This window comes from Pogoniulus pusillus, chromosome 3, assembly GCF_015220805.1.
Source record: "Pogoniulus pusillus isolate bPogPus1 chromosome 3, bPogPus1.pri, whole genome shotgun sequence".
Classification (NCBI taxonomy): domain Eukaryota; kingdom Metazoa; phylum Chordata; class Aves; order Piciformes; family Lybiidae; genus Pogoniulus; species Pogoniulus pusillus.
This window is the reverse complement of record NC_087266.1, coordinates 34,439,757-34,459,478: the sequence shown is the minus strand read 5'-3', so window position 1 is coordinate 34,459,478 and position 19,722 is coordinate 34,439,757. Positions and strand designations below refer to the sequence as shown.

The window sequence follows — 19,722 nt, the reverse complement described above, 5'->3', positions numbered from 1 at the left end:
GTGATTGTCTAAATCTAAAACAAGTATGTATTTAAGCAGTTGTAAGACACAGAGGCCTAAGGATGTGAAAAACAACCAAGCTCTTTTACAAAACTACCTTAAATGTGCAAAAGAGTGCAGTTGTGCACAAAAGCACCATGCTTTGCACAGACCTGATCATTGTTACTAGTTAACTGCATTCTCAAAAGTTAAAAACAGGCAATTAATGATGTGACAGTCTTACCTTGTAATGGGTCAAGGCATGAATAAGGATTACATTGTGTGCTTACTGCCAGCATGATAGTTCAAAGTATAATAATAGAGGTTGTGAATCCAGGTGTTCCTGGGAATCTCTGCTTAGCTAGTTCCCAGTAAATTAAACTAGACAAGAAGACAGTTGTAACTCTAGCTCTGCAAAGATACGTATCTGGTTTGTCATGATCTGTGTTAAACAGCAAGTCAGCCCCAGAGGTTAACTGTCCTTTGCAAAGTAATCGGACACGATGAAAGCACAGGACGTATACATATACATACATACATATATATATATATATATATATATATATATATATATATAAATAGACCCATAAAGAAAGATAGGAGCATGTTGATAATGCAAACAGTTAATACAAATTACTGCAAACTACCTTACCTTGACTGTCAATTACATCATTTAAAAATCTTTAACCTGTACATACTTTGCAAGGGCTGACATGTAGGTTCAAAATGCTTCAAGTGCCTTTCTGCCTTACCAACAGGAATCTTAACTGTGCTTGCTATACCATGTATTATTACTACTGAAATTATATTGATTACACATGGTTTGCCTAAAGATGTAGTATATGACCCTAGCACATGAGAACAAAGACAAAAGTTCCTAGAACTTCACACATTTTCACTAATTCTTGAATTTGACACAAATTGTCTTTGTATTGAGGAGCGATCCCTACTCATAACGATCACAAAGTCCCTGATAACACCAATGGTGTTTATAATTGTATTGTATATTATTCATGTAATATATAATAATCAGGGAAAACACAAAGAAAAAGGAAGATTCCTGTTGTAAATCTCATGAAGATCTTATGCAGAACCAGGGAGGTTGCAATACTTCCTGTCATGTAGTCAGCCTGGACATAACATGAGGTGAGAGGGAAAAGATTTGATCAAAAACAGATGTTTTAAAAACAATAGTTTTCCTAAGGAAATAAATCACAAAGTGTTTATGTCTGCTTAATTATGATACCTCTGTTCTTCTGCTCCACAGCCAACTGTTTTTCAAGTGTTTCCCTCAGTTCCCTTTCTCTGAAGAGTTCCATCTTCAGCTCTGTCTTTTCCAGCTGGACTTGTTTCTCTTGAGCTCTGGCATTGTCTATAGCAACCTTTAGTAGACCCTGTTCAAAGATAAAGTTGGATCATGTCCAAAGAATGTTTGAACAATTGACATAATAAGTAACTTATTTTCTTTTTCCTTGATTTAACACGTGAGATTTCGCAAGTGAAATAATCCTGTTACTGGGTCAAAGCCTCCCAGTTATCAACAACAGCAATTTTTTTTATAGGAATTAATTTTAACAGGTGGACAAAAATCTGTAAAAAAGCTAAAAGTCACATTTTCCCAGGAAACATAAACTCTTCTTTAATAGTGTATACAACTAATGCAAAAAATTGACACAGGGGTGGATTAATTCTTTGTAAGTGACAAAATAAGCCTACATCAAGCATTGCCAGTGATCAAAAGTCTGCCCTATTGAAAAAGATTGAAAGTCTCACAATCACATCATCCACAGAACAGCAAACTCAATCTCTAGCATAACTCGTGCCAACAGAAATTACCAAAGGGTAAAAGGCTCCTTTACAGGCTTGCCATTTTGCTTCTCATTGTTGTTCATCAGTATTATTTTCAAATATTGTTGTATTTCATGACATTTCCAACAAAGAGAGAATGTCTGGGAAGCTAAAGAGGACATTCACAATGCAGAAATATATCTCTGGTTTTTAAAGTCTGTTCCCTGACAAGGGTACAATTGTTATCTCACAGCAGAGAACAAAATGCAATCATTTCTCCGTTTTCTGACCTGGGATGGTTGAAATAAACCCTACCATTTTTTTTGTTGTTGTCACTGTATCAGGAAATAATGATTCAGCCTATTCAAAATATCTCTTGAATATCTCCACAATTCCTTCTTTTTTTTTTTTTTTTTTTTTTTTTTTTTTTTTTTTTTTTTTTAAGGAAAAAGAAACAGGAAGACTCCAGAGTAGCTAAGAATTAGATAGTCAGGACTCAGAATCACAGAACCACAGACTTAATAAGCTTGGAAGAGACCTGCGAGATCGTAAAGTCCAACCTGATACCTAACATCATCTAATCAACTAAACTATGGCACTAAGTGCCAGTCTCTTCTTAAATACTTCCAAGGATGGTGACTCCATCACCTCCCTGGGCAGCCCATTCCAGCTGCCAATCACTCTTTCTGCAAAGAAGTTCTAACATTCAGCCTAACTCTCCCCTGGCACAGCTTGAAACTGTGTCCCCTTGCTCTGTCACTGGTTGCCTGGGAGAAGAGACCAACCCCCACCTAGCTGCAGCCTCCTTTCAGGTAGTTGTAGACAGTGGTAAAGTCTCCCCTGAGCCTCCTCCTCTCCAGGCTAAACCACCCCAGCTCCCTCAGACTAAGAAAGGACATGATAAAGAGGAGAAACAGACTTGAAATACAAGAACACGGAAAGAAGAAAGCTTTTCTTGTCCATTTTCCAGAAGCCTGACCACAAAGCTCTTAGGTCTACACCTGGATTTCTCATCTTGAAGCTATCATAATAGAATAGATAACAAAACATGGATATGCATATATGAACCTCAATGGATATGAACCTTGCTCTTCTGTATCCTAAGCAACTTTCTGTATCCTAGGCAAATCTCCCGACAACTTAGCAGTACAGATAATTTGATCCAACAGAGATTTAATTATTGATATAGAGCAAAGCAATGCCAACAAGAGAGACTGAAGAGTACCTCCCAATAGGTCTGCTAGGTTACCAGATAAAAAGTTCACACTCAAGACCTGGCTTCAGAACAGCCACGCTCCGAATATGAAATCACGTCCCTCAGTTCCCAAGTAAGCTTCCTCAACCCTCAGGCACACATCCTCTATTGGATTCTGGGTTGCCTGTTTTTTCCACTACAATTATTTAAGTATCTCCAAAAATGAATGGCAAAAGAAGACAGCCTAATGGTATTTCAAAAAATGGAAAAAAGGATTTTTCATTATATTAGTCTGCAGATTGATCCCACCAGTCTTCCCCATGTCAATGCCTGCTTTGAAATTTGCCTCCTTCACACTCCTCTTTTAAGCCTGTTATTTTCAGTACCCCTCATTCTTAACTAAATTGTTGCCTCGAGTGCTGTCTCATTCAGAGCTTTATGCTTTCCAGCTCTATTACACTTCAATCTATTAAAATCCACAGGAGCTGAAAGAACTCAACACCTTCGGACTACGAGGCCAGATAGTTATCAAAATTGTATACACTACCTAAGTACAGAATCGCATTGGAAATATCTAACAATGGCTAACACAACCAATGTGCTTACAAATACCTTTACAGTTTTAGCAGTTTTCTTTGAGAAAAACAAATGCTATTTAAAAATACTCTGTGCTGAACGTTAAACCCAGATAGCTATTGAAGAAACCACATAAAGCTAAACACAAAGCCCTACAGGCACAATCAAGGTAAAATACAATTTGAAATATCTGTAAAGCCTCTCCAATCTACTTTCATTTTAAAACTTAGTAACTACTTGAATTCTACCCCCTTCCCCCAACCTATTCTCCTCTATTTACAATCATCATAAACTATCTTTTCCATATGGGATGCATTTGACATAGTAAGAAATTGAAGTCAAAGTTGCATATCAATATATGAATCATAGAATCAACCAGGTTGGAAGAGACCTCCAAGATCATCCAGACCAACCTAGCATCCAGCCCTGGCCAATCAACTAGACCATGGCACTAAGTGCTTCAGACACTCTTTGCTTGAACACCTCCAGGGACAGTGACTCCACCACTTCCCTGGGCAGCCCATTCCAATGGCAAACCACTCTCACTGGGAAGAACTTCATCCTAACATCCATCCTATACCTCCCCCTGCACAACTTGAGACTGTATCCCCTTGTTCTATTGCTGCTTGCCTGACAGAAGAGACCAACCCCACCTGGCTACAGCCTCCCTGCAGGTAGTTGTAGACAGCAATGAGGTCTGCCCTAAGCCTCCTCTTCTGCAGGCTGCACACCCCCAGCTCCCTCAGCCTCTCCTCACAGGGCTGTGTTCCAGGCCCCTCACAAGCTTCATCACCCTTCTCTGGACACGTTCCAGCACCTCAACATCTCTCTTCATTTGAGGAGCCCAGAACTGGATGCAGTGCTCAAAGTGTGGCCTGACCAGTGTTGAGTACAGGGAAAGAACATCCTGCCTCGTCCTATTGGCCACACTCTTCCTGATCCATGCCAGGATACCATGGGCTCTCCTGGTGACCTGGGCACACTGCTGGCTCATGTTCAGCCTACTATCTAGCAGTACCCCCAGATCCCTTTCTTCCTGGCTGCTCTCCAGCCACTCTGTACCCAGCCTGTAGGTGCTGCTTGGATTTATTGTGCCCAAAGTGCAGGACCCTGCACTTGGTCTTGTTAAATCTCATCCCATTGGCCTCTGCCTGTCAAGGTCCCTCTACAGGGCTCTCCTACCCTCCAACAGATCCACACCTGTTCCTAGCTTGGTGTCATCTGCAAACTTACTGATGATGCTTGAACTGTAGAATATTTTAATCTCCAATTCATCACTTACTGGAACATGTGATTCATCTATATCATTTATAATCCACAGATGATATTAAATTACATTAAAAATACTTGTTGATGGAAAGTGCACTGTCAAGATAAGTTTAAAGTTGCAAATACCCCCATCCCAAACTCTTGCAATCCATCTTGCTTACAATGAAACCACACTGCTAAAACAACTGCCATCTTTGCTCAGTTCAGCTACATTCATCTACATGTTTTTTCTTCATCAGGAACAAACAATTAGTAACAAATGAAAGAGATCATTACATCAAGTGCCCTTTTAGATCACCCCAATTAAAACTTTAGTTTAGCTGTATTTTAATTCTAAGATACCAAATTCTAATTTTCTGCTCTGATTGCTCTTGTTGACTTATCTTTGAAACATGTACTCTCGGTGCAAAGCTTGGAGATTATTTAGCAAGATGCCAATGTTGGCACCACTTAATGTGTTGATTGGTTGCATTATCAGTAGCAGTTTAAAATAAATTACTATTAAACTGTCATTGTCCTTGGCTGACAAAACACAATATTTTGGTGTTCTTTAAATATGAAAGAATCATTATGAATAAACATGGAGAATAATGCCAGAGCATAACACTGATGTGTGCAATTTTATGTTGAGAACTGCTGTGAAGTATGAAGCTGCTATAAGCATACTACATTTTCTACTGGATCTCTACAACAGACTTCCTCCTCCAGCCTTTTCTTTTCTCATCCTTGCTGCTCACATGGCTAATGGTAATACATTACCTATTGCTGCTGATTATGTCTGAAAAATATTAGCTTTTTGGAGCCAAGAGCCACTAGGGACTACTTATAAGCTACACAAAATTAAGTTTCATTTTTAGAAGTTAAATCAGTGCACATCAGTAGGCGTCCAATGTGGAAAAAAAAATCTGCACTAGAGCCAAACTGATGCATATGCAAAAGTGCTGCTGCTGCCAATGACAGCTCTAATACAAAAATACTGGAAACATTCAATATCTCCATGTATTCATTGCAGAAGGGGGTGAGAAAAACAACTAAAAAAAGTATAGCATCTAAAAATCATCAGTGGCCCTTGGAACGGGAATAGCAATTTCAGAGCTGCAGAAAATTCTATTAATTCTCCCAGTGGATCAACTGTAAAAGATTATACAAAATACAGTATGTCCAACTTGTATTTGCTACGGCTAATCCTCTAACCTGATATTAAATCAATATGCTGCCAATGACAATGGGAAATGCACTGCAACACAGGACATTAACAAAAAGAAAATATTTCCCTTTAGGGAAGGTCAGATGTTATGGAGGCAGGGTAATGATAATTGTAGCGAACATGCTCAGGTTCCAGATTTGATTTTAATACAGTATGGCTCGACTTGGAGCCAGGATTTAGCATGGCATGCCATGCTTCCCCTCTGTGTTCAATTTTTATTTCAACATAATGTCAAATATGGATATTTTTCCTCTGGAGATTTATAAATAATTCTGATTTGTTTGTTTGAACATTTTTCCAATGACAGATTCTTGAGAAATTTTCCATACAAAACTTAACTTGATATGTGATTGATGATTCTTCTCATACTCCAATGAAGCACCCTCATGGTAGGGCAGTGTACTGATCCTATAGACATTAAATGTACTTCAAACTTGAGTTCGGACTTAAAGCCAGTATTACCTATCAGTGATAATACTTTCTGTGAAAAACAGAGTCATTCTCTTGGATTTTAGAGGAAGACAAATAAAATAACATGAAGTAAATCTGTGATTTTTACTTTATCCAGTGTTTGCAATATTTTTCTCTTGCGTATTTACTCTGAGATGGTACCAGTGCTGAAGACTCCCAGCAATAAAGCCAGTAGTTTGCATTGTTTTCATAGGGGAATTCAGTTTGTAATGGCACATTTCTTTTATTAATATCAATGGGACACTTGCAACTTACTTTACATATCTCTTTAAAAATACTTAGCAACAAGACTGTGTCAATACAACACATTCTTGATAGAAAAGTATAACTATCAGGGTGCAACTAATTAATCTCTTTGACACTGATAGAAATTCAGCTCAGGGACAGTAAAGGTTCAGACTCTAAAAGCTAAAAAAGTCCCCATTACTATTACCCAAGAATATCACAGTACCATGAAAGGCTGTGGCTGTAACATACTTTGGTGGGTGGCGAATGGCTGAGAGCAGCCCTGAGGAAAAGGACCTGGGGATCTGGGTTGATGAAAAGCTGAACATGAGCTGACAGTGTGCACATGCAGCCCAGTGTCCTGGGTTTGGGCTGATCCCTCCCCGGGAAGAAAATTCACAACACAAATCCCCCTACTTTTTGAAAGTCAGGGAAAGATGAAATTGTATTTTCTTATAATATAAGTATAATAATGTAAAGAGAAACAATAACTAGAGAAGGAAGGAAGAAAAAAAAAAAACAATACAATAACCTTAAGGGAGATGGGGGAGGGGTCAAGCAGCGGCGAAGCAGCAGAAGCAGCAGTAGCCAAAACAGCAGCCGGGGAAGATCGGCGAAGCTGCAGCAGCAGAAGCCAGCAGGAGAAGGGGCAGAACAAACTGTGCTTCTAGACATTAAGTTCTTGATGCTCCAATGAAATTATATTAATTTATCTATTGTTGCCATTTATGTGGCCTATCCCTGGAATGTTCATCTCTCCCCTATGTCTGAGCTAGAGGATCAGCTCAAACGGCCACACCCAGACAGCAACTGTGTCCTGGGCTGCATCAAGAGAAGTGTGGCCAGCAGGGTAAGGGAGGTGATTTTCCCCCTTTGCCCTGCTCTCCTCAGACCTCACCTGGAGTACTGTGTGCAGTTCTGGAGCCTCCAACACAAGAGGGACATGGAACTGTTGGAGAGAGTCCAGAGGAGGGCCACGAGGATGCTCAGAGGGCTGCAGCAGCTCTGCTATGAGGACAGGCTATGAGAGTTGGGGCTCTTCAGTATGGAGAAGAGAAGGATTTGAGGACACCTTATAGTGGCCTTCCAGTACCTGAAGGGGGCCTACAGGGAGGCTGGGGAGGGACTACTGACAAGGTCTTGTAATGACAGGACAAGGGGTAATGGGTTTAAACTGGAAGAGGGGAAATTTAGACTGGATGTTAGGAGGAAGTGCTTTACAGTGAGGGTGGTGAGACACTGGTATAGGTTGCCCAGGGAGGCTGTGGCTGCTTCCTCCTTGGAGCCAGGTTGGATGAAGCCTTGAGCAACCTGCTGTAGTGAGAGGTGTCCCTGCCTACGGCAGTGGGTTGGAGCTGGATGATCCTTGAGGTGCCTTTCAACCTAGACCATTCTATGATTCTATGATTCATTCTATAATTGGGCCATCATTCAAAAGGGAGACCTTAGTATGGAAGCATCTTCAGCCTTCTTGCTAGAACCCACACAGCATTTTGCTGTTACCCACACTCTTCATTGTCCCTGCACATAGGCTTCCAGCACTTAATCTGGAAGAAATCAACAGATATATATTGGGAAGGAACAGATATATTGTTTAAATTTAGCTCTCGGGGGGAATTTATTTCCTCTTTCAGATGTGCAGATACACACATGAATAAGAAAATACGTTCCCAACTCAATTATTTTATGTGTGTATTTGTTTAATTAGATTTTATTATAGTTTATTGTTTGTATTTCAGCAGTCCCATTCCTGGATGTGTTCAAGAAGAGCCTGGCTGAGGTACTTAGTGCCATGGTCTAGTTGATTGGACAAGCCTGGGTTATTGGTTGGACTGGATGATCTTGGAAATCTCTTTGAACCTGGCTGATTCTATGATTCTCAGAGAAGAAATAAACCTTGGCTGTTCTAGGTACTGTATATTGTTATCATCTCCTTAAATTTATTAATAATGAAACATACTTTTGTTTCAATAAGTACTTATGGAGAAGTAAGGGAAATATTTCTGTCATATACAAAAGGAAATAAAACTAACTACCATCACCTGATGACAGTAACAGCAAAGAGGTTTCATAGAATCACAGAATAGTATAGGTTGGAAGGAACCTCAAGTATCATCCAGCTCCAACCCTCTGCCGTAGGCAGGGACACCTCTCACTAGAGCAGGTTGCTCAAGGTTTGTCTAACATTTGCCTATAATTCTGGCTTAGTGATCTGGGGCTATCCACTTAAATTCAGCATGGACAGCTTGGCTCACATTTAGTGGCCAGTTTTGAAGTAATAGTCAGATTTCTAAAATGCAAATAAGTACATTTAGGCAACATGTTCAATCACCTAAGCTCTTCAGCAACTGTAAGACTTCCCTTCTCTCTCTAACTTGCTGTCTGTGTGAGTAATCCTTCTGTGTCCTAACCCCTCTTGGCTGATTCCCCAAACTCACCTTGAACATAAGGCAAAGCCTGGGGTAAGGCAGAAGGATGGAAGGGAAGGGTGGTTGGGAGCTCCTCCTGGGGACTCTTGTTTCTGGGAGGGTTGTTGTATATTACTTTTTAAAACCTGTGTATTTCTGTCTATAGATGTATCTATTTTAAATACCTACTTGGATATTGTGTTAAGCTGTAAATATAAAGCTCCGTGGTAAAGGGTTGGACTTGATGATCTGTGAGGTCTCTTCCAACCTTGGTGATACTGTGGTACTGTGATACTGTAAAGCTTCATTCTTAATTTCCAGCTTGGCTGAGTCTAGTCTGGGTGATTTTCTTAAATGTGAGGGGTGGGGCAGACCCAAACCATCACAATAGATTCTACTGTAACTGAAGAAAATAACTAAGAACTTCTACACAGACAGCTCTTTTTACATTATTTTTTTTCCTTTTTGAAGTGGCTTTAGAATATTGTCCCACCAGGGCTTAGAGTCATGTGTGTATGAGGAAAATGCCTTGATGGTTTATTAAAGGATTGTCAGAGATCTGTGGAAACCATGTAACCTGACATGGGGGCATACTGAAAAAAATCCATAAGGACTTATGTCCCACCCATTTACCCTGATAGATGATTGTTGTCATGTGAAACATCAAGTCAAAGAGCAGTTAGTACAGAAGCACGACGAGAGAAATCAGGAAGAAGTCTGTTCACTTTATGATGTTACCTTTCATTTCAGCTCTTCACTCTGGATATTGTTAGAGTATTGTTGGGTTTAGTTTTCACAGTATCACAGTATCATCAGGGTTGGAAGAGACCTCATAGATCATCAAGTCCAACCCTTTACCACAGAGCTCAAGGCTAGACCATGGTACCAAGTGCCACGTCCAACCTTGCCTTGAAGTGCCCCAGGGACGGCGACTCCACCACCTCCCCGGGCAGCCCATTCCAGTGTCCAATGACTCTCTCAGTGAAGAACTTTCTCCTCACCTCAAGCCTAAATCTCCCCTGGCACAGCCTGAGGCTGTGTCCTCTCGTTCTGGTGCTGGCCACCTGAGAGAAGAGAGCAACCTCCTCCTGGCCACAACCACCCTTCAGGTAGTTGTAGACAGCAATAAGGTCTCCCCTGAGCCTCCTCTTCTCCAGGCTAAACAATCCCAGCTCCCTCTTTAAAAACAAACAAAAATCTGAAGACAACAACAACAACAAAATAACAAAAAAAAAAAAAAAATCAAAAACCCAATGCCTTCTTGGCAAATTAATCGTGGTCATTTATCCTGAAGTAGTGCTAGCCTCTCGTATTCACTCACCAGAATAGCTAACCTGTTGATGCTGAATGCTTTGCTCATTAGGTTGCTGCCTAGAGACATTGAGTGCACATATTTGTCAAAAACATTACTACGAACTTCCCAGCACCTGCACGCACAGCTAAAGCATTACATACTCTGACAACTGCATTTCTTCCTTTAGGAAATAATACATCCTTTACACATTGCAACAGATCTGTTAGAAGAATGTTAACGGCTGTGGAATTACCTTGTTTTATGATTTAGATATTTAGGACCGTAAGTTTTGGAACCACAAAGAATCACCACAAATATGCTTTTTCAGACCAGATATAGCAATACTTGATTCTTAAATAGCAGCATTTTTTGGTTATTAGAGCTCAAAACAGCACCAATGAATGCATCATATACTTTTCATAAAACAGCTCTGAAGTGCCATAAACTTTAATGAGATTGCCTAAGAAATTGAGGTGAGTAGGATGCAGCCCTACTCTTATGCAGTCATAACCCTTGCTGAACAGAAAATAATTGATTTCATGTATTTGCAGAAATCAATAAGGAAAAAAATTCTGACAAACACATTAGATCTTAGTAGCTGTGCAAAGGAGGCTTATTTGGATTGAGTACAATACAGCTGCAGTACTTCTTGCACTATCATTTTGCTTCTGCATGCAACTCTCAAGCATGGAAAAGTTGCATCTGAGGAACACATGATCACTGAGTTTTTGATGAAAAAATTCTTCATTCTAATATGACACACTAGCATCCTGGCTGCAAGCTATGTGCTAGTGTATACTTTAAATCGTATCTGGGTTGAGGCAATCCCAAGCAAAAATCCAGGCTGGGCAGTGAGTGGCTGGAGAGCAGCCCTGAGGAGAGGGACTTGGGGGTGCTGCTGGATGAGAAGCTCAACATGAGCCAGCAGTGTGCATTTGCAGCTCAGAAGGCCAACCAGAGACTGGGCTGCATCAGGAGAAGTGTGGCCAGCAGGTCAAGGGAGGCGATTCTCCCCCTCTACTCTGCTCTACTGAGACCCCAACTGGAGTACTGCATTCAGTGCTGGAACCCCAATTCCAAGAGGGCTGTGGAGATACTGGAGTGTGTCCAGAGAAGGGCCACGAGGATGATCAGAGGGCTGGAGCACATCTACTGTGAGGACAGACTGAGAGAGTTAGGGCTGTTCAGTCTGCAAAAAAGGAGGCCTTCCAGGCCTTCTGAAGGGGGGCTACAAAAAAGCTAGGGAAGGACTTTTCAGGCTCTCAGGGAGTGACAGGACTAGGGGGAACAGAGTAAAGCTGGAGATGGGCAGCTCCAGGCTGGACACGAGGAGGAAGTTGTTGAGCATGAGAGTGGTGAGAGCCTGGAATGGGTTTCCCAGGGAGGTGGTTGAGGCCCCATTGCTGGAGGTGTTTAAGGCCAGGCTGGATGAGGCTCTGGCCAGGCTTCTCTAGGGGAGGGTGTCCCTGTCCATGGCAGGGGGCTTGGAACTAGACACTCCTTGTGGTCCCTTCCAACCCTGACTGATTCTGTGATTCTATGATATTGGAATTGGGCTGTGCTATACACACACATTAGACATCGTGACTACTGAATAGGAAATCTGCAGAAAATTTGGTAATACCCTTTGAAGTCTATTCTTTGAAGACAGTGAAATGAGCTTCTTTATAAAAGAAATAACTTTCTGTGAATGCTTTTTTCCCGGGAAACACATTTCAAATAGCTTTAAATATTATTTCCATCTTGGCACTCCAGCAATTGAAAATAACTATTTATTAAAGAAATGTTTCCTTGCGTAGCAAATGAGATAAAGTTAAACAGTAAGATAGATTTCAATAGCCTGTAATAAAAAGAGCAAATGTTGTTAAACACACCAGTGTAATTTTCATTGGATTCTCTGCTGTGGCTTAATATACAATCTGTATTTTTATGTACTGTATCTGACAGCTTCTAAATTTGTTTGTTTGCTGTGGTTCTTTTAAAACCTAAATTACTGGAAAGTTTCAGTAAATTAGTTGATCCAAATTATCTTCTGAACTGCTTGAGCCAGAATGGTTATATTAATTCAGACAAATCTGCAACTGGCTCGTTTCCATCTCTTTAAGCTGATCTACAGAAAGGCCTACCTGGATGTTAGTCAGAAGGGTCTCTATGGAGGACAATCCATCAGGGAATAGGAAAGGAGATGGAAAACCCGGAGGTAGCGGCTGCCCATGCCCAGTTAGGGAAAGTTTGTCAAGGCTGTCTCTTGCGGTTGGTGTGGAGAGCGGGGTCTCATCTGTATGTGATTGAAACAAAAATATAGAACAAGTTACGCTTGTCTGTTTTTATTAGACCTCAGTAATGGCTTCCCTAGTGGTTTCCAGAACATTTATTGCAAATTGGTTCCTGCTATCAGGAGAAAATGCTTTCTGCTGAATTTTCTTTAATGAAAAAGCTGTGGAGATACAACAAGATAACATTAATGAGTAACTTTATAAGCCTTTTAAATGCAGTCTCTAATGAGACTGAGTTTACAGTGCCATAGAATCTTTTTAAAACAAATATTATCTCACATATACTTGTGATAATATATTCAGGCTGACTTTATGGGCACCTTCCCAATTATCTCATTTTAGTTTGTGTTCTATTTGGATTGACAATAGGATATTTTCTAGCACTACATATATTTTGTGTACAAGAGGCATTTGAATACAGGGATTCCCATACAATTAACCCTTCCCGCTTTCGATGGTTTCACTTACAGCTCAGAAGATTCTGCAACACCAAGAAAAACTACTGCCCCTCCATGTGTGCTTAATCAGAATCTACACCTGATTCCCACAGCTGAAACATGCCTTGAACAACACATGAAATTAACAGCATGGTCACAAGCACTGGCCTAATTTTTTTTTAAGCACAGGCATCTTCTGACAATTAGTGCTAAACTCCTTAGCGGGATCTTTGTAACAATCAGATCTGATCAGTTCTGACATCACAATGGGAAAAAAAAACAAACCTTGGCGACTTCTAAGATTAAAGTTTCACAGATAATCTGTGAACAGATTATAAAGTAAGTAAAAAACAAACAAACAACCCCCCCAAAAATCCATGATTAAGAGCAACTATAATACCCTGGGCCCTCTTTTGTTGGCTTTGTGGTCTTTTACACTTTTTGAAGTTATTTTTAGACTAATGCTGATAGGATACAGAAATTCAGGTCAGGTTTTTTTAGAATCATAGAAGCAACCAGATTGGAAGAGACCTCCAAGATCATCCAGGCCAACCTAGCACCCAGCACTAGCCAATCAACTAGGCCTCAGACAGGCTTTGCTTGAAGAACTCCAGAGACGGTGACTCCACCTACCTGGGCAGCCCATTCCAATGCCGATCACTCTCTCTGTTGAGAACATTCTCCTGACATCCAACCTAGACCTCCCCTGCCACAACTTGACACTGTGTCCCCTTATGCTGTTCCTGGTTGCCTGGCAGAAGACACCACCCCCCATCTGGCTACAGCCTCCCTTCAGGTAGTTGCAGACAGCAATGAGGTCAGCTCTGAGCCTCCTCTTCTCCAGACTAAACACCCCCAGATCCCTTAGCCTCTCCTCATAGGGTTTGTGCTCCAGCCCCCTCACCAGCTTTGTTGCCCTTCTCTGGACACGTTTCAGTATCTCAACATCTCTCTTGAATGGAGTTGCCCAGAACTGGACAAAGCACTGAAGGTGAGGCCTGACCAGTGCTGAGTACAGGGGAAGAATAACCTCCTTTGTCCAGCTGGCCACACTCATCCTGATCCAGGCCAGGATGCCATTGGCTCTCTTGGCCACCTGGGCACACTGCTGGCTCATGTTCAGCTGCTATCTACCAGCACCCCTAGGTCCCTTTCTTCCTGGCTGCTCTCCAGCCACTCTGTCCCCAGCCTGTACCAGGTTAACATTTTGTACCAGATGTTAACTTGAACTCTTCAAAAGGAAAATTATCTATGCACATGTATATATATATATACACATATATATCTAGATACCCTTCTTACCAAGGTTTCGTTTTTTAACTGACTCATATTGTATCTCAGTCCACTAGGACATCAAAGCATACTCTTGCTTTTGTGCAGATCTCTGGACAGCTATTTGACTACAGAAGAGTTTATCAGACTTGTTCCTTCCATTAGGGCTTCAATCATTACATTATACATAGGTTTTGGGGTGTTTTAATGTCTTTTAGTTATTTTGATTATAGTTTCAATAATAGTTATATTTCTCTATTTATCCTATCACGCACATTAAACACTGTATCATATGAAAGTTCTGATCCTGTTTGTCCAATAAGGCTCTCTCTTTTTACTGGGGAGCAGTATTTTCTTAAGTGGACATAATCTAAGACCAGGAAAACTGAAATCTGCAGCAATTAAGAGTTGCAGGCTTTGATGACACCAGGATCAGAAAACCGTAACTCAAAAGTCTCTGTTCATTCCAACAGTCCTCATCAATCACTTCTCCAGAAGGAAACAAAGTTCATCAACCATGCTTGGGTATAGGTTTTTGTACCATCTACTACTGGCTCTGTCCAGTATTTACAGTGTTAGAGTAAAAGCCTCCTTGTCCCTCTCAGCTCTCTCTATAGCCAGTGGAGAGAAACAGACACCAGTTTAAGGCACTAGCCCATCTGAACTACCACAGACATCTACTGCAGGAGGAGACAACTCTTCCACTAGAAGTGTCTGCTGACTGTAAGAGAAGCCTAAAAAAGCTTCTGCCCATTCAGTCATAAAAGACTCTACCAGCACACTCATGTCACGAAGCGCTGAGAAAAACTGATTGTAAATTACTAAATCATTTCCTATCTACATTTACAAGATTGAAAGTAGGCTCTGAAATGTAGTCTGCAGATGCATCCTCTATCGTCATGCTACCTCACAGCAACACAAATACCTCTGTAGTCATTTTTTGTAGTAACATACTAAAATAGACTAGATATTGCTAGGTATTGCAAAATGTTTTATTGTTCTTAGACTATCCTGCTAGTTCATCTTCTCAAATCTTATTCTAGTGTAAAAACATAATTACCAAGTTGTTTTTTCCCAAACTGCTGTCAGAATTGTTATGCTTTCATTAATCAAAAGAAACAACCCAAAACTTAAGCAAAGCTGGCCAGACAATAGATTGGTAGATACTACACAGTACTATTGCATACATGACTTTTCCTCTTTGTTGTCTTCTGCAAATATGGCGTCCCCAAATTATTCCTACAAAACCTCTCCTGCAATACATCACTGAGTTTTTCAGCTTAAGACTTCTTTGTATCACTGGTTCTAGGGAAGGAAGTGGACTTGTATGATATAGCAAGAAAAGAGTCTAACCACTAGTATGCATGGTGGAGCTGCTGCACGTAACTACGTAACATGAACATAAACTAAACATAACTTGAACATAAACTAAAAAGTTGGTCAGAGAAAAGGACCACTAAGCTCTCATACGTTGTAAGTTAGCTGACAAATATTCTAGCTCTCAAGTTGTCAAAATATTTTAAAACTCACTAGATAAAATCCAATCACTTCATAATTCTGTAAGCCTTAAACCACGTAAAAACTACGTTGCTCTCTTCTATGCAATTGTTGAGATAGAGAAAATTCCTAGCACAGGCCTCATGATAAAATTTAAGCAAGGGAATAACTTTTTTTTGCTACATTACTACTTTGCAATATGTTAAGTTTGCTGTACTTTGTGCAGGCTCAGAACACATTGTGAACTTTGCAAAAGACTTTTCTAGCAATGCGTGGCATGATGTTGCAATAGGCAAAGCAACTCAAAAAAGGTTAGAATGGTAAGAACTTGAAATAACATCTAAACTCTTATGTTACAATAAATAACAGAAACAAATTTATACTGAAGGGTAAGACTAGAGAGCTGAACTCACTATGAACTTATTTAATGAAACATCGAGTCAGGAAAAAAAAAGTCAGGCTTAATGTGACTTTGTTTTCACGGTGTCCCATGTGAAATAAACTTTGAGTGTGAGCATGTTTGAAATGGAGCAAATGTACATATTACACACAGGAAGCATGGATATTTGTGGATCTGAGATAAGCAACGACTGAGGGAATCTAGAAAAAGGGCATTTCTAAGAAAAACCACATCGTATACACAGCCAATTAAAACAAGCACAGATCTCAGCAGCAAAACAATATGATCTCTTGCTGTTAAAGGACTTTAAAGTCTTCCATTCCTGCAGAAGTCTTTTTTTTTTTTTTTGCTCAAGACAATATCATTGCTCCTAAACAATCATCATCCTAACATATTTTAAACTGTTTCCTCTTAACCTACTAGCAGAGCAATGCTGCAGAAAACGATGATCCCTTGCTGGGAAACATAGATTTGGCCTTCTCAGTCTAAACGCATCAAAGGAAGCATTCAAAGACAAGTCAGGGCAAGAGGGGAAAGAGGGTCAATCTACAACTCCATTGTCAGAATTGGGAGCACAACAGTGTAAAGAAAAGGGGGAAAAAAGAAAGAATAAGGCAGAACAAAGAAGTGTCCAGGCCTGCCTTTACTTGTGCTGGGAACTGAGATGTTATAAATTAACAAATAAACAAGGACAGGACAAGCTGTTACCCAAGCCTCTACAGTATCTGGGCAGAGATGAATATGTGCCTTGACACATGAACTAAATCACCGTAATAGGCAAGTCTGACTGTGGCATATATCTTTATAATATTTGTAAGTGCTACATCTACTCTATCCATTGTTCTTCAATTTCCAAAATTCACCTGGCTGGTTCTTGTTTTTCAAACCAGATTTTATCTGCAAACAACAGCTGGTTTGGGCCAAATACAACAAACATTTTTCACTGTATTTGGTTTGTTGCCATTCTATTTTATTCTCTCACTAGATAACATGGAAACAGACATCCTGGAAGCTGTGACAGCTATCCAAACAATAGAGGTAGCCATTCTCTTGTCTTTGTTCCTAAAAGCAATTAGGGTAAGTTCAGCCCAGTCACCAATCAAACTGGAGAATACTGATATTGTCAGGATTTGAAAGCAAGCAAAGTGATTTGCCATTGGAATGGGCTGCCCAGGGAGGTGGTGGAGTCGCCGTGCCTGGAGGTGTTGAAGCAAAGCCTGACTGAGGCACTTAGTGCCATGATCTAGTTGACTGGATAGGGCTGGGTGCTAGGTTGGACTGGATGATCTTGGAGGTCTCTTCCAACCTGGTTCATTCTGTGATTCTAAGAATAATAGCTGGCTCCAAAAAATACTATACATATTACTCCCTTTCTGTAACCATTTACATTCTGAGTTAAGTTTTTGTTTGCAATGCATCCTGACGCTCTTTTGTTTGCTGTAAATATTTCACATGTATGTGTTCCGAGCATTTGAAATGTTCTTACCATTTGAACGATGAAAGAGGGTTTTGTTTTTACTATCATAAATCTGGTGCATACATATTTGTGGAAGCAATCTAATCAGTTTGGTTTAGTATGAATTTAAACCTATGTTGTCAAACACTCTCTAGTATGACATTTTCTATTTCAGAGGTTTCAGGTTTGAGAAGCTCTTCTTTTTTAATTCACCTATTAATTGTTGATTTGTATCAACAATAAAGAATCTAGGGACTCATGTCCTGAACTGTTTACCAAATTTGGACAAGTTCAAAACATAAAATAAAATTATCTTCCTCAATTCTCACATAATTTGTCTGTTTTATAGATTTGGGCATCCAAAATTCACCCCATGTGTAACAAGGGGCAATGTGAGATACCTGTGATGGATGTTACAAACTGTAAAAGGAATGTACTGAAACTAAGAGAGAAAAACATTTTAATTTTTTTTGCAATCTACATTTTAGTTTCTCCTTTTTATGCTAAACTCAGATCTCCAGGACACCCAACTATGCTGTGATTAAGGAAAATGAACATTCAAGGTAAAAGAGTAAGTTCTTCACAGTGATTTGCCATTGGAATGGGCTGCCCAGGGAGGTGGTGGAGTCACCATCCCTGGAGGAGTTCAAGAAAAGACTGGATGAGGCACTTAGTGCCATAGTCTAGTTGACTGGCTAGGGCTGGGTGCTAGGTTGGACTGGATGATCTTGGAGGTCTTTTCCAACCTGCTTGATTCTATGATTCTAAGATTGAGTTTATATGGTGAAGGAGGTGAGGAAGAGTGCTCAGGAGCAATAGATCTGTACTAGTTCAGCAAGAAATAAAACAGCCAAGCTGCTGTTTTTTTTTGTAAAGCAGCATATTTTATACAAGTAGTTCTTGTAGCATTTCAAGCAGTGTAGTGCAATGTAAATTAAATTTATAGCTGTCAATAGCAAATATATGAAAACATGTTCTTTAAAGTTCACATCTCACATAATACCACTATAAATGACTGGAAAGAGTTAGCAAAATAGAGCCAAAAAGTAAAAATGCAATTATTGGTGATGCTCCAGCTGTGAGGATTTCTTAAGGCTTTTTGGACTAGATAAAGTCGAGTTTATTCTTCATTTTACATGTCCCTAGGAGGGCTTTAGAGTCAATCAGTACAACTTATCTAATTTTCTCTTTCAATAAAAGGATTATTTTAATAACCTTTATCTTATTTTGCAGGCTATTACTGATTAGGGCAGGGTCAAGCAGTATTTGCTGATTTATTTATTCTGAAGATTTCACAATATTTCAGAGTAAATTATCATCCATATTTTTAAACAAGTGCATTTTACCCTAGGATTGAATGTTGCAATGTCAGTGATATTTCCAGTTTGTGCATTTTGGAACTGTAACAGACAAGGAAGTTCTTCACAGAGAGAGTGATTTGCCACTGGAGTGGGCTGCCCAGGGAGGTGGTGGAGTCGCTGTCCCTGGAGGTGTTCAAGAAAAGCCTGGCTGAGGCACTTAGTGCCATGGTCTAGTTGACTGGATAGGGCTGGGTGCTAGGTTGGACTGGATGAGTTTGGAGGTCTTTTCCAACCTGGTTGATTCTATGATTCTATGATTGCAAAGCACAAAAGGATATGGTGTCTCTGTCCCTATAATAGAAATGATCTTGTTCACTCAAACTTTTTACATTATTTTGTTTTAAATGCATAGGATGGTCAGGAAGAAAAAAGAAATGGGAAAATCAGAGATGATTCTGCATATATTTGATAGAGTAAAAATATCTTAAACATCTGACAGAACCTTAATTAAAGAAATACAAATTCCTACATAAAATGATGGTTAGAAAGGTACTCTTTTTAAGATAGGATAAATTAGGATAAATACAAGACACTTTATAATATTACAAACTGCGGTTCTTAATTACAAGAACTATGTCTGTTATTTCTTTTTTAAAGCTCCTTGTATGCTA

General features: G+C 39.9%; 1 protein-coding gene across 5 annotated transcripts in view; it reads right to left on the bottom strand.

The window, feature by feature from the left end:
* Window positions 1–19,722, bottom strand: part of DACH1 (dachshund family transcription factor 1) — a 485,713-nt gene that overhangs the window by 50,463 nt on the left and 415,528 nt on the right. For all 5 annotated transcript variants that reach the window (XM_064174189.1, XM_064174173.1, XM_064174154.1 and 2 more), the window contains 2 exons: window positions 12,539–12,690; window positions 1,226–1,373 (listed from right to left, as the gene is read on the bottom strand). In XM_064174189.1, coding sequence (XP_064030259.1) covers window positions 1,226–1,373; window positions 12,539–12,690 — 300 coding nt within the window. The remainder of the gene's footprint in view (window positions 1–1,225; window positions 1,374–12,538; window positions 12,691–19,722) is intronic.